This window comes from Argentina silus (assembly GCF_951799395.1).
Source record: "Argentina silus genome assembly, chromosome: 1".
In the NCBI taxonomy this organism is placed as follows: Eukaryota; Metazoa; Chordata; class Actinopteri; order Argentiniformes; family Argentinidae; genus Argentina; species Argentina silus.
In genome coordinates this window covers 36,033,714-36,050,216 of record NC_139655.1, presented here as the reverse complement: position 1 = coordinate 36,050,216, position 16,503 = coordinate 36,033,714, and the positions used below count along the sequence as shown (strand labels likewise).

General features: G+C 42.3%; 1 protein-coding gene across 2 annotated transcripts in view; it reads right to left on the bottom strand.

Annotated features, from left to right (window-relative positions):
* The window catches only part of asap1a (ArfGAP with SH3 domain, ankyrin repeat and PH domain 1a), a gene marked incomplete at its 5' end in the record, with an annotated part of 46,527 nt that extends 34,362 nt beyond the window's left edge, over positions 1–12,165 (bottom strand). For both annotated transcript variants that reach the window (XM_083671924.1, XM_083671923.1), the window contains 2 exons: positions 10,766–10,892; positions 12,107–12,165. In XM_083671924.1, coding sequence (XP_083528050.1) covers positions 10,766–10,892; positions 12,107–12,165 — 186 coding nt within the window. The remainder of the gene's footprint in view (positions 1–10,765; positions 10,893–12,106) is intronic.
* Positions 12,166–16,503: the final 4,338 nt, after the last annotated feature.

Sequence of the window (16,503 nt, the reverse complement as noted above, 5' to 3'; positions counted from 1 at the left end):
TCCTGTTTTGGGACAATACAGCCCAATATAGACTGCAAAAGGTACTGCATTCAGACATGAGGGGAGAGAGAGAGAGAGAGAGAGAGAGAGAGAGAGAGAGAGAGAGAGAGAGAGAGAGAGAGAGCTACTTCCTCAGTGGGAGTCATCTGAGAGGACTAGATCTGAGTTGATGGAACTTGGCGAGTGATCCAGCCTTCTCCTTTTGTCCTGGCTTCCCTTTAAAGGGATGGTTTATTATTTTGACGCTAAAATTCCTTTTTAGATATACAGTGCCCTGTGTAAGTAATAGGGCAGTGAAGCATTTTTTTGGCTCTATACTCCAAACGTTTACTGTGCGGTTAAAGTAGAGATTCTCAGCTCTTATTTAAGGGTATTTGTGTACATTGCTAAATTGGTTTCACCATTTATCAATGACAACACTGTGTATACATAGTCGCCCTATTTCAAGGTACCAAAAGTAATGGGACAATTGGCTTGACAGGTGTAAGTCAGGTGTGTTCCGTCACATCATTTGTACAGGCGTAAGAGAGCTGTCAATGATTAGTACTGATTATAGTCTTCGTTTGCCTTTGAAGTCTGCTATTGGTGTCTGTCAATATGAGGACCAAAAAGGTGTCAATAAAAGTCAAGGAAGCCATTATTAGGCTGAAAATAAAAAGCAATGGTGAGCTCAGAAATCACAAACGGCTGGTAGGCCAAGAAAAACTTCTACAGTGGTTGACCGAATAATGACCACCATAATTAAGAAAAAATCCAAAACAACTGTCCCACAGATCAGAAACATTCTCCAGGAGAATGCACAAAAACAGCTCACACACACACACACACACACACAAACGAGTCTCCAATCTTCCAAGTCACCTCCACTGGTGCAACCTCTGGAGACATAAAAACACTTCACTATAGGTGCTTTGGGGTTTCTAAAAGGATATCTTTGTGATGATTTTTACAGTAGGAATCCTTCCACTATCGCTGAGTTGAGCTAACAAGCTGCTGGGCGTAGCTAAATAACAAAGATACACACATAAAAACCATTTTGGATCAAACTACAACATTTGAGAAAAATGTCAACGAAAAACAGTGAGCCATGCCTACAACCTATCACCATTCAACGGAGTGTGGGCTGCATGTTCTGTGAGCTTCTCAACACTTCTCTAAAGGCCTCAGTGTAGACTGAATGAAGACTATATACTAGGGTCAGGTCACCTTTATACGACACACAGACATATTCAGACGCTGACATCAACAACCACAGAAAGACAGAGGGTGCTGCTGTGACATACCGTACATCAGCATAGAGTATCGTTTATGTAGTTCTTATTAACTGAATGTCAATTGCCCAGGAGGATCCTAACGCTTGGTCATTGCTTCTCACACACACACACACACACACACTTTATTAATTTTGCCTGCTAATGTTATTGGGTGTCATCCTGCTGAACTGTACTGTGCTTGTCTAATGGATACTGCTGTATCTTATCCCCTATTTTATATTTTGGGATGGTACATTGATACACACACACACACACGCACACGCACACGCACACGCACACGCACACGCACACACACACACACACACACACACACACACACACACACACACGCGCACACACAAACACAACTGTGAGATCATTGCTGCAGGGTGAGCCAAACACAGCTGCCAACCTTCCCTTTGCCAGGATATTCCCAGTCTACGGGGTCAGCAAAGAACAGCCCTGTAAGTGTCATTCACCAGTGTTTCCATACCAAGGAAAAGTACTGTTACTCAGCAACAACTTCAATCACACGCACACACCTCACACCTCTCACACACACCTACAAAGTACACACACACACACACACACGCACACATGCACACACGCACACACACACAGGTCCATTGAAACAGCATAAAATACGTCATTAAATACTGTAGGGTTGCAATTGCATTCGACAGCATACACACGTACACTCAAGATCACGTGCCCAAACACACACACCACCATGCAGATGCAGCTGAACACACATCTCACTGCCAAGCTCTGTGGTCAGAGCACCAGCAGTCAGATGTCTCACGTCCATGAAGGCAGACAAACACACACAAAGTGAGAGAATGTCCCTTGACCTCAATGGAGCCTTTAGATCTAAAAATTCTCCTCCATCTCTCCCTCTCTCTTGGTCACCATCTTCTACCACTGTTGCAATCACTACCTCTCTCTCTACTTCCCTCCCTCCACCTCTTTTTACTTGTAATTTTCCTTTCTACTTTGTCACTTTCCAACCACATATTTTCCCCATCAACCTCTCCCAATCTCTGTCCCCCTTTCTGTCCTCCCTTTTTCTCCTTCTCCCCCCTACAACTCTACAACTCCCTTTCTCGGTCACATAAAGTACACACGGGGCCAAACTAAATCGTTCCCTGAGGGCGATTGCCAAAAGCAAAGGGTTTAACGAGACAACGTTGACACTGGGCACGAGGACACACTGCCACGTGCACCATCCAGTCAACCTGGGGCAGCCAGCGACCAGGCCAAAACACTAAATCCCAGCACACACGTGTTTGATACCATTACTCATTCCATTCCATGCATTTCAATGAGCCCATCCTCCCATTTCTGCCTCCACCGGCCTCCCCTGCCATGAAGGTTTACTGTTTGGGCCCGATGATAGCCAGTCAATAACTGCTTCATGGGATTACAACACTTTTTTTGCACACTTTACAAGTAGTCTGGATACAGGCATATAAGAGAACAAAGCTGACCCAGTGTGTGATCCAGAGTAAGTGTCATTGTGAGAACGATGGTCTGTTTGCTGTTTAACCAGGCTGCGGATGTTCTGATCCATGGCTCAGAATCCTCTGTATTTCTTTCTCCCTCCATGTTATGGGCCTAACTGTGGTTTGTCCCAAAGCCTAATAAATAAAACACACGCACACACTCTTCCTCTGACTCGACCTCACACAAAGCCAGTTGGGGATTGTTTAGAGGAAAAGAGGAAAAACTGTGTCCTGAGCCTCTCAGAAATAAGGACACGAGTCCACGCATACACTCTCACACGCACTCTCACACATCATACTCAGCACCACCAAAACAGTGGCAAAGGGCTTGTGTCGTTAAATGTTACAGAAAGAGCACATCCAAAATACTGATGCTGGGAGAGTTATCAGATCTGCTGGTGTGGCAAGGTTCCATTTTGTTATGCTGTCTTTCAGTCCTCCAACACTAAACTTAAAAGCAGTGTCATGGTTGTCATGGTTGTGTCCCTGAGTCTTACCTCAGCACTGTCGTCAGGGTCGTTACATGTCTAGGAGTGGTCGAGGAACATTGTTCTTTCTTTATTCATCTAACCAAAGTCCATTGAGATAGAATCTCCTTTGCAAGGGAGCCCTTGTCAGGAGGCAGCATTGTAAGCATCCGTACCAATAAAATACACTTAGACTTATTAACTGAAATAAATCCAACATAACGTTATACCTCCTATCACCTCCAGAAACTCTTCCCATGATGATTAATACTTCCCAAAGAGGCTGCATCCAACATTCCACTACCCTGTTATTGAAACTGCTTCAACTAGAGCGACTCAAGATACTTTGGTTGGTGACCTACATTTTCTGAGGAAGCAAATGTGGCCAACTACACGTCTCATACGATTATCATCACGTTGTATAAGACAGGGCCGTGGAAAGTGTAGCCGCAACACCTCCAAGCAGTGGCAAAGAGACACACTAGATACTAGATAAGAAGAGCTTTAAAAATATATGTATATTCACACCGTATATATATATACACACACAGTGACCACTAAAACACAGACATGCTGTATACAAGTGTTGACCTATGGAGTTTTCCATATACATATTTTCACATTTTCCATTTTAGTCATTCAGTAGAAGCTCTTATCCAGAGTGCACAGTCACAGTGCATGACAATGGGAAGAAAACAATTGTTCCTTTTTTGTTGTTTGTTGCAACAAAAAAAGTTCAGCACAAGTGGGTGTGGTGGGATGTGCTAGGAGGGGGAGAAGTCTGAGGAGGAGGAGGAGGAGGAGGAGGAGCCCATGTGTAGTCTAAAGAGTTGGTTGTTTAGTCTATGGCAGGCAATAAGCAGTCACTCAGCTGTCCTGACTGTCTTGGGGAGCCAAGACAGAGAAGCGCCGTGACCGAGTTGAGCGAACACTAGGTTCTTGTAGAGATGCACGTGCCAGAAGAGGTGGAAGAACGAAGTGTTGATGCTGGGGTTTGCGGACTGACCATTTCTGACCTGTAGTCCATCACCAGCGTCTTGAATCTGATGCGAGCTGCTACTTGGAGACAGTGAAGGGTGCGGAGGAGACATGGTAAAATTGGGGGAGATTGAACACCAGACAGGCTGCAGCATTCTGGATGAGTTCCAGAGGTCTGATGGCGGAGGCAGGGAGCCCGGCCAGAAGTGAGTTGCAGTAGTCCAGGCGAGAGATGACAAGTGCCTGGATCAGGAGCTGCGCAGCATCTCTTGTGAGGAATGGACGTATCTTTCTAATGTAGAGGAAGAATCTACAGGAGTGGGTCATCACTGTGTTGTGTGCCTCACACAACAGTTGGTAGTCCTGGGTCACTATGTGATTCTTGGCTTGGAGGGGTGCACAGTGGAGTTGTCAACAGTGATGGAGATGTCTTGGAATGGCCAGGATTTCCCATGGAGGAAGAGTAGAGATAGCAAGCAAGAGTCCCTTGCTCTTGTCAAGACTGAGCTTGAGGTGGTGAGAAGACATCCCAGCAGAGATGTCTGCGTAACACACAGAGACACATGTCGCCACCTGCGTGTCGGAGGGGTGTAAAAGAGAGAAAGAGTTGAGTGTCAGCATAGCAGTGGTAAGAAAAGACGTGAGGAGATTACAGAGCCAAGATGGTTTGATATACAGAGAGAACAACAAGGGCCCCAGGACAGAGCCCTGGGGGGGCACCAGGGGTGAGGGTGTGTGACATGGACAGCAAGCCTCTCCACGTTACCTGGTAAGAGTTTATTGCCAAGTAGGATGCAAGCCAGGAGAGTGCAGAGCCTGAGATGCCCAGCCCTGATAAGGTGGAAAGGATCGGGTGGTTCACTATATCTATATATATAGCAGCAGACAGGTTCAGAAGAATGAGAACAGAGGAGAGAAAGGAATCTCTGGCAATGTGGAGGGCCTCAGTGAGCAAGCACAGCCGTCTCTGTAGAGTGAGCAGCCTTGAAGCCTGATTGAAGTGAGTCTGACTGTCTCTTCACACAGTGAAAGAACCTTGAGAAAGAATACTGTTTGTGAATTCCAACACCATTCATTGGGCTCATTATGACACCATACCAGTATCGTCATGCCTATAACCTAGAGCCCAGGTCCTAGACTCAAAATCAAACACAATAACTCAACCCCGTTTTTTGTGTCATTAAATAGACATGGCACATTCTTAAACAGCAACTTTTCCCATTGAATCCACTCAAATCTGTCAAATCTAAATCTCAGCCGAGACGAAGCAACCATCATCATAAATGAGTAGGTTTTTTTGGTGACCTCACTCTCCTGGACAGGAGAGGCTGGCTTGTATAACACTGCAGCAGCAGCAGCGTCGTCTGGGACTGGCACTGTCACTGTCCCCCAGACAAAGTCACAAAACAACGTCACAACAGTCAACCACAATGACACAGCTGAGACCAGCTGAGCAAGCCAGGCCACTGGCCAGGCAATTTTCCACTTCCACAAAGAAACGGCGCAGTCCAAATATAACGCTAGAAAAACCAGTCGAGACGAGTAACTGAGCAACACTGTTCCTCGAACGAAGAAAGAGCAACATTATTTCTCAGATGAGTGAGGCTGATACCATTGTACCGCTGAGCAGTGTATGATTTGCAACAGAGGAGAGGAAAAACTCGGAGCCCATTTTCAGGCAAAAATGCAGAGGAGACTATACTTGTCTTGAGCAAAAAGCTGAGCATATTTCCAAAAGTTAAAGAGGAATTATCTCTGGAAGTGACGCAATTGACAAACAGCCTCAGTTGAGCCCCCAGTCCTCCTACTCATCTCCCCCTTCATCCTCTCTGTCCTTAGCATTGATCCACCAATCCACTCCTCTCAGGCTAATTCACTTAGTATCTTAGTCATGATGCATCCCTACCCTCTTTTTAGTATACACTAATACATATCGATGCAAACCGGAAAACCAATACACAAAACACATGCTAAGTGAGCTGAACAAATCAACAGTGACAAACACACTGCACACTGATATCGCTTAGGAGCTGAGGCACATCAGTTGAACTTGTTAGCAAAGAGGTGCTAAGCTAACACACACAAACACACACACACACACACACACACACACACACACACACACACACACACAAACACACACAGCCCATCCCCCTAATCAATAAACAGTGCCCCATCCTCTGTGCTAAATTAGCCCTGTACTCCTATCCTCATCCCCTCAATTTCTTCATGTATGTGTGTGTGGTGTGTGTATGGTGTGTGTGGGGGGGGGGAGGGAGGGGGTAATAAGGAGAGTGATGTGTCTGCGTATTGTCCTGCGTAACTTATTTTCCCCACTTGACAAATCGCCTTTCAAAGTTCAAAGTATAGTGTAGGATATTCGTTCACAATATCACACTAAAACTGGGCCCTATTGAATATTCACCTTATTACTGCAGTAAGATGTGTCCCTAAAATGCCCCCTGACTGCAGTATACTGCAGTATGTATGTGCCTGTGGTTTTCTTTGTGTTTCGAAAACCCAGAGGCGTTTTTTGCAGAAACTGACCCACTGTAGTCATGCTACATGTAGACATGCTACATGTAGACATGCTACACCAGCAGTAGAAGAAGTACTTTAGTTAAGCAAGCTCACACTGCTAAATAGGGCTGGCATGGTCATTGTAAAACCGTCTGTTACACAGTTATGGACAAAAACCATGAAAGAAAATATATGACTGTCATAACCGTTTTAAAACATTCATTTAAGAAAGAACTTAATTGACAAAGAGGTATACTTAACCCAATAGCATTAGGGTAAATGAATTAGAAAAAGAAGTTCCAGAAGAAGCTTTGTGGGCTTGCAAAGTATTATTTTGGTAGTAGAAAAGTTTAACAATGGTTAACTGTGGACGATAGATAGATAGATTAGCTGGGTAGTTGAAATAAAGTGAGATAGTAGGATGGACCAATGGATGAATGACAGTCAGAGGGTAGCACAGGCAAAGGCCTTTTTCAAGGATAACTGGACAGCTGGTCTGTTTGGGCACGCAGTGCAGCTCAACTCTAATGTACTGTATTTTGCTTGGTGCGGGAACTTTGACTATATTTAAGGGGGGAGGAAGGAAAGATGAATTGCCAGCTGCTGGAAAAAAGGACAGACACTGCAGTTGAGTCATCGCAGTGGATAAGAGCCCCAGCCTTCACAAGGGACCTCATTAACTAAAATCACAGCCCTGTTGCAAAATATAAACTGTGCTTTCCCCACCCATAGTCTCCCGCTAGCTATGCAACATACTAACAGTACATCATAATAGGACCATTTCTAATTTAGGTTTCTGTACTGCCATCATAACTATGACGTTAGTACAGCTGTGGTTAGTACAGCTGTGGACCCTCCCCAATTGGTCTGCTAATGTGCTTCCTGACTCCCTGGCAGCAGCTAACAGCCCAGGTGAGCTTTGTGCTCCAGCCCATAGAAGTAGGTTAATCCCCTCTCTCCATCAGCTCCAATTTTGAGAAAATACTCTGTTACACAAGCACACTATACAGCTTCTATATTTAGCAATGCCACAAATCTCCACTCTTCTGAGGATGGGCTTTCTTGACTGAACATGTTAGATTTTGTCAGCTTGTGGTGAAACAGTACAGGGAAATGCTACTGTTTGGGTGTGGGTTTCAGGTTTCCCCTAATCTCATATAGGCATACCTCCAAATCATATTGTTCTCACACCTCCTTTGGAGGTCAGGAGAAATTGTTATTAGCCGATTCGATTTGATTTGAATGGAGTGCTGCGTGCGTGAGGACACATTTTGATTGGCTTTGAGCAGAACTGATGTTTCGAGAACAAATTAGTGTGAGCCAATCAATTTAGCTAACATTTCTAGCAAGCTATATATTTTTATAGTAGACATTGCTGAAGTGGTTTTATTTTACCTGGAATTGTAATTCGATTGTTAGAACACTAGCCATGTGTAAAACATGATTGGCTGTTAGCTTTGAGCTGCCTATTGACTGATCGGGAGTGTGGCCATCGTGTTACAGGTCTCCTCGGCCCCTCTTTAACGACTTTCTGCTTTCCGAACAAAGTGAGAAGAAAGTCTGGGAGCCTAGGTTAGGTTTTCCCTACTGTACGAAGATTGCATACAGTGAGAATTTCATTAATGCAGGGCTGAATCCATAGGCCTATGTTGAGATGCACTGAGTAAAATGCAAGCATGTAAATCAAGTCAGCCAAATCATGCATTGATGTCAATGGGACATTCTAGCTAGGTTTAAGTTTTGCATGTCAAGGAGGAGTCATGTATGAATGACATATAGGGTGTAATGATGAAAATAAAAATACTGCACCATAGAGAAAAGCAAAAGAAAAGGCACTGACAATCAGTCAAGGCACTCACAATCAGTCAAGGCTCTTTATGTAGCTCAACACTAACCTTAAGATAGAGATTATTTTGAAGGCAAATAGTGAATTGCAGATAGGGTGAAAGTTAACTATTATTTTTTGTTGTTAACATATTATGAACATAGACAGCATGCCAAAACAGTCAGATTGTGCTTGACATGTATCAGGCTGTGTAGCTATAACCATGTTATAACAACAAATTGTTACTATAAACACATAATTAGGTAGTGCTTAATGTTAGTTTCCTTGTTGGTGGAAGTGTTGCAGTGTGTTACTATTTCTGATGTTATGAGGTTATTACAAGTGACATAGAGTTGCTATGGCTGAAAGCAAAAGAGGCGGTTATCATCCAGCCAGTGAGCCTGGCGATGAGAGAGACTTCTTCTCCCTCAGTAACATGCGTCTTCTCTTGAGTTACACCATTAAAAATGCACTCTGTATCCATTCATAATTAACTATGCTACAGACAAAAGACAATCAGGTTAGAGAGATGAGAAGAGTTGTGTGGTGCTGACACAGTGTCAACCACCTCTTCCAGGGCAAACATGGGGGAGGTCGGGGTGTGTTCAACCTTGAACGAACAACTGCCCAGAGGAAAATAGAAATGTCCTTGCTAACAAACAGTAACATATAAAAATGGCAGCTCAGAGAACAGTGAATTGTAGTTTATGAAGACAGGAAACAGTTGGATCGATAAACAATAACACATGGAGAAACAAGAGAATGGCCTACAGGAGAAAATAATATCCTTTAAACAGATTAATTTATGTTCAAAGTGAGAAAATGGCACGACATGCAAAAGCTAAACTAGATTTATCCTGTTTTCCATGCGTATTCTCCCAGTTTTCCAGGGAGGGATACTGGAAGTGATGTTTTGCCAATTTACTGGAGTGCATTCATGAATAAATATAATGGGCATACAACTGGGTCATAGCAACCACAAGCCCATCTGTCTTCCTTTACGTTCCAGTGCTTTTGCCGCCATTTACTAATTAGCTGATGTGGATCTCATTGCAAGCCGTGGTTTTGAGGTAACGTGAGGATTCGATTAGACAATGACCTACTGAACATGGCCAACATTGTAGCCTAATAAAATCAACAATGGCCCAAAACAGCTGTTAAATCGTTGAATATTGAATTCTATCGTGTACATTTCCTGAACATTGAGAGGTGATAGTATTTGCTAGCTATACTTGTCACATATTTAGCAATTTGGAAATTATTTGGCAAAGTATTTCAAGGCATCCATGTAGCCAATGATGCTGTGTGTGTGTGTGTGTGTGTGTGTGTGTGTGTGTGTGTGTGTGTGTGTGTGTGTGTGTGTGTGTGTGTGTGTGTGTGTTCTTCTACATCACATAAGCACAAAAGGCCTTAACATGGACTTTATACCTATTCTAGGAATAAACCCTCCATGGATAATATCATTGAAACAACATTCCTGGATGAGTCAACCTCTTAACTTGGTTTTCAGCTTATCTTATTTTCTCTTCACCCAAAAAAAGGAGGGATGGCCAGATAGCTTTTCCACTATCCAAAGCTATGGAATAAGTTAGTTTCATAAATTTGTGCAGTGTGGGAATGACGTTCGCCAAATTCTTACAAAGCTAACTGTGTGGAGTTGAGCATGGCTGACGTTGATATTGAAGCTTTCAATAACACTGGCAATTGGGACTGGTACCAAAAAAGAATGCATGTGTTATTAGCAACATCACAATATCTGGATTTACGGGGTACAAGCTATGCCTACAGAAGCCTACGAGTATGAACATATGAGCCTGAAAATGATTTTTAATTCATGATTTTCATATAGGAATTCAATTAATTAAACGTGGGGATGCCTACAACTAGCTCAACATGTCACACAGTAGGCCTAATGTGACGGAACAATGGACTGCACTCTCACAATGGACCGCTTTTCCGCATGCCGACACTCATCCCTGCGGAAAATGTGTGGCCCCTGTTGAATGCGTTGTTGTGACATAGGATGCTGTGCATTAACTACAGATGCACAGAACATCATATTTACCTGGAGATAGGCAATGATCGACTATTACTTACGATGGCCAACCAAATCAAATATGCGCATTATTCAATGGTGCAGAGGTTTAATTGATGTTGCGGCTATTTGATATTTGATGCGGTTTCCGTGTCGTTGACAGGGGCTCTGGGGGTCGGCCTTACCTCCTCCAGGACGTTGATGGTGTTCCGGCAGCTCTGCAGCCGGGTGGTGAAGCTGGAGGTCGTGGGAGAATTGTAGTCCTCCGTGGTTTCCGAGAGAAACTCGGACACCGAGATCTGGTCTGGCATCCTTTAACCGCGGAGTCGCCCCGACCGAAACAAAAAAAGAGATGATGGGGGGGGGAATCAGAAAACGAACACCATGAATTAATGTAGGTCACGGTGACAGCCTTGTTTTTGCCTAATAACACACGGCAAGGAATGAACGGTGGATGTGCTGAAACGCTCTGCCCTGGGCTACTCGTCCTCTGCAGGGCACACCACCCCTTCTCCCCCTTATCCACGCTTTAATTACGCGCTTTCAGCTGGAGAAAAAAAAACACGATTGAGTTGTCTTCTCTGCTTCTCCAAAACAAATACTGTCCTCATTGCGTTTTCCAGTTGTGATATAATATTTGACAAGATCAGGCCTTTAAACACCCGAAGCGAGGCAATTCCCGTGAATACAATAGTGACCGCTTCATTCAGCCTTTCCTTCCCTTTTCTTTTCCCTTGGTTTTTTTTGCTCGTCCTAACGGTATCTGATTTCTGACACTAGCGCACACACGCACAATCGTTCCCGCCTCCCCGCGTCGATGACGCGGATAAACAAGGAAAAGGCTTGCGCATGCGTCGAGCGGCTACTGCAGCCAGTCACAAGTCTTTTTAAGATGCTTCACAGCAATGGCAGATGAATCAAAAATACGGAGGAAAAAAAAAGACACACAACATCACAAACTCATCGCAAAATCTGGCATCTTCTGTCTATGATAGCATTCCATAAAGCTGTCTTTTAGTGCCATTCTTAGAAATAACAGAAAATGCGACACGGACACAGCTCACTCGTCGGCGAACCTCGCACCATTCCAATAGCCTATCTGGAGAAAACAAAAGTGCAACTCAAATCTATCATTCATTGCTGCATACAATGCGTGTATGGTGTCCTTCTAAAAACTGCTTAACTTTTAAGTGACAAGATATTGTCATATGTCTTGAAAGGACCATGTTTCGTCATAATAATCCAACTGATTTATGAGACATTTGATAGTAGACGACAACTCATGGTTAATCGTATGTCTATGTTTGATAACACGTTACAATAGCGTTACCTGGAGGCGATATTTTGTAGCGCATGTTCTTCCAAATTGGTAAACCAATACTGGCAAATGGCACTATCATTATCGACTTCTACAAGTGGCCTCGTTTCACAATGACGGGTCAATACAGGACGCAAGCTAAAGTGACTCAAATGTATGTTGCATGCATGAAAATGCATGCATGTTTTGAATTCCACAAGTCACTCACCGATTCCATAGTGAGTCTCGAGACGAACAACTGGATAAGCGGGAGGATGAGGCCCTCATGTCTTTTTAGTCACCTCACCAAAATATCCTACAAAATAAAAACACATGAATCTCAAGACGTTCTCTCTTGATGTGTGGAGACAAGCAATTATGACAGTAACCTCTCAGTCAGCAAGTAGGCTACATGTTACAAAGGCTGTGTTTTAATTTCTTACAGGTCAAAGCCTCCCCTAACAAATAACGGTACTGATAAGCCATTTGTTTTAGTAGGTTAAAACAGTCTAATAATAACATATTTCAATGCATTGTATTTCATAATATGTAGCATATATGTATTATATCATATCAAAGAGCAATCACAATCATGTTTTAGTGATGAGCACAATGTGGCTACCAATACATATTTGTAACAGAATTTCACTGTAAAAGCAAGCCACGCCTTGTTAACTTACCAAGACTGCTGCGGTTTCACCCCCCACTGCTACTTTGCAAAGTAATCTAAAAGCGAGAAGTCTTAAGTGCGGTAAAGTATTTCCAGTAGACACCATATTTAATTCATTTTACTGAATCCAACGATAGCGCTTCTGATAGGAAAATCGCATTCCAATGTTGCGGGGGAAAAAAGGTATAAACTGGACGAGAGAGGACAGATATTTCCTCATCTGGATCCTGCGAGGAAAAATCAGCACGGGTCGGACAGGAAGCGAGAACCAACCATGTGGGTCGGGGGATGTTGGATGGACAGGATAGGAGCTAATGGCACAGTAGCTGAGGATATCCCAAACAACCACAGGATATCTGAAACCCCTCCAATTTGCCAATCCAATAGGATTAACGGTCGTATCAGGTTGTCTTATTATAACTTTTCAATATCAACCATACAATACTATATCAGCATTGATAGCCTAAGTCAATTTGAAGGTGTTGGTAAACTCATAGCATTTGTTATTATTTGTAGATTTTCATTTGTGGGTGTAACCCCCTGTCACTGTAAATTCAGTCACCAGTGTTGTACAACAGTTGCACTGCGAACTGCTTTTGGGTTAGGACTAGCCCAATATAAAATATGTAATAATAATAATAACAAAATAATATATATTAATTATTATATATATATATATAATAATAAAAGTATAAAACGTTTAAAATCAAAGTGATGCTTACTGAACAAGGATGTGTTTGAATTGGTGACTCCATGCACAGTAAGCGTCACTTTGATTTTGAACGTTTATAACTTTTATACTTTTATATATCCAGATGGCCAGTCTGCTGAAGTTCTGAAGTGTACAGAAACATCTTGTCTGCTCGAGTACAAGCAAATGCCTCCAAATTCATTGGATGGCATTTCATCATACAGTAGTAAGACAATGACTCAAAACATACTGCCATAGCAACGAGGGAGGTTTTTCAGGACCAAAAAGCAGAACGTTTTTGACTGGCCAAGTCAATCTTCAGATTTAAATCCAATTGAACATGCGTTTCATTTCCTGATGATAAGATTTTAGGCAAAAAGATCTCAAAATAAATAACAACTGAAGATGGCTGCAGTACAAGCCTGGCGCACACACCCCCATCCTCATCAACGAGACTGAGGTGGAGCGAGTCACCAGCTTCAAGTTTCTGGGTGTCCACATCTCTGAGGACCTCTCCTGGACCCTCAACACCTCCACCCTGATAAAGAAGGCTCACCAGCGTCTCTTCTTCCTGAGGAGACTAAAGAAGATCCATCTGTCTCCTCAGATCCTGGTGAATTTCTACCGCTGCACCATCGAGAGTATCCTTACCAACTGTGTCACAGTATGGTATGGCAACTGCTCGGCATCGGACCGGAAAGCACTGCAGAGGGTGGTGAAAACTGCCCAACGCATCACCGGTTCCTCACTCCCCTCCATCGAGGCTGTCCAGGGCAAACGATGCTTGCGTAAGGCACGCAGCATCGTCAAGGACATTTCTCACCCCAACCATAGACTTTTCACCCCACTCCCCTCCGGGAGGCGCTACAGGTCTCTCCGCACCCGAACCAGTAGGTTCAGAGGCAGCTTCTTCCCTGCGGCTGTCACCCTACTGAACTTGAACACTGCTCCGACCTGACAACCTACTACCCCTGCAACCCCCACCCCCCCCCAACCCCCCCCCCCCCCCCCCGGACAATTGCACTATTGCACTATTACTCCCTCTTACTCATACCACTGCTCTTCTGTACATACCTGTCCATACTGTTCATACTGCACATAATGCACATATCCTTATATTTTCTTTAATACTACTACACATACTGTACATACCTGTTTATACTGTTTATACGGCATTCCATATTTATATTATTCTGCTATCTACCTCATGCTAATGTTAATACATATATACTGCTAGACTGCATTACCCATACAGCTTATGCTGCCACACTGTTCATACTGTAACTATTTATTCTGCTATAATGCTACTGTACTCATATACTACTATACTGCACTGCTATATTATACTGCACTACTACTGATCATATATTGCACTACCTGTAAATACTGTTCATTGCACTTTCTGCTATTTTGCACTCCTGGTTAGACGCTAACTGCATTTCGTTGTCTCTGTACTTGTACTCTGCACAATGACAATAAAGTTGAATCTAATCTAATCTAAAAAAAAAAACATGCATCTGGTGGAGTCAATGGGTCGCAGACTTCAGGCAGTTATTGCATGCAAAGGATTGTCAACCGAAAACTAAACATGTGAGTGCTTTATTTGGACATTATATGATTTTGTCCGATACTTTTGGAGCCCCGAAATAGGGGAGGTATGTTTTAAAAAAAAAAGTACTTTCTAAATGGTGAAACCAATCGGAAAGAAGAAAACATTGAATTAAAGCTGAGAATCTCCACTTTGAACAATAGTTATTGTTTGACTTAAAATCCAAACTGTTGGAGTATAGAGCTAAAAGAAGACAAAATGCTTCCTCTTTCCAATACTAATGGAGGGCACTGTAAACAATAAATCACAGATGGGATTAGTAAAGTCAGTACGCCTACAGCTGAAAGTCTGGGGCAAAGGTTGTCTTGACATATACCCAATGAGGATTGTTGTTTGAGAAGTTGCACGCATCCCTTGATTGGATTGACAAGCTTCTATGTACTTCCTGGAATACTGATTTGATGATGTACAACTCATCAAATCACTATTCCAGGAAGTAAATATAAGTTTGTCATTAGGATATCTGAGGCTTCAATGCACAATATACAGATATTTTGCAACCATACTTCTGGTGGACTGTTACTTGAAAATTAAAGTACTCCTGTAAGTATGCGTAACTGGAGTTAGGATTCTGCCCTGAAATACTATGAGGAATATGTAACAGGTAGAACGTGTTAGAATACAGGTAGAATACTGTTCAACTTGCAGCCGGAATGTGCAAAATTTATATAATTTCACTGCATTTTCAATTCAATCCTCTCTTTTTTTATCGTTCAAAATATATTTTTTATGAGAATCTTAAATCTGGATGACATATTCAAATGTTGAGCCCCAACAGAAATATTTTCATTACATCTTAAATCTGAGGGTTTGAAATTAAATATTTAAATGAAATCTAAATCTGAGATTTACACTTTGTCAGACTTAATAAAACTGATGTTAGAGTTCCATAGCAAATTGGTAAAAATTGAATTATAAATTAACTCAACTCTGTGTAATGGAGGGCACACATGCAGATGTGTCTACAGGCTTATTTAGTGTGCATTTTAATATTGTAGCATCACAACCAAACAACCCAACTCTGATAGAATTTTGTAATTCAAAATTCTTGGTTACATAGAGCATGTATTGATTTGAAACAGTTTGCATCGATTCCATTTCATTGTCATGGCAATTCTGAATCATAAAAATACAATTACATTTGAATATGATGATGTCACAATCAAATGTAGCAAGTTCGGCAGAATGTTTGAGTGAGAATGTTTGGTTGATAAGTGCCAATTTTGATTTATAATTCAGTTTTGGTGGTAACAAGAAAGACCAGACCTGCAAGTTTTTTCTCCAAGCTAAGATTCCAGAATTGTTTTAAATGAGCTTGTATTTCCAGCAATTTTATCAGTTTCCACCACGGATAGCACAAGGAAGACAACATCTTAATTCCATCAACAATGGTGAGTGTAAAACTCTGAAGAAAAAAAACATTTTTTAAGCAAATAAAGCTGTTTTTTGGTACCAGTCAATGTGACCTTTTGACAGATATTTAATTTGGATGTCCTCGTCACTAGCCGGTCAGATTTATCTAAAAGACATTTATTAAAAAGTATGAATCAACTTTGCCCCCGATACATTTTTTGTGCATGTCTTTATTTGTTGTTATTTTTTCAATATAGCCTACTATAGTTGTAACAGTGTTTGGATGTGCCAATATTCCTTTTT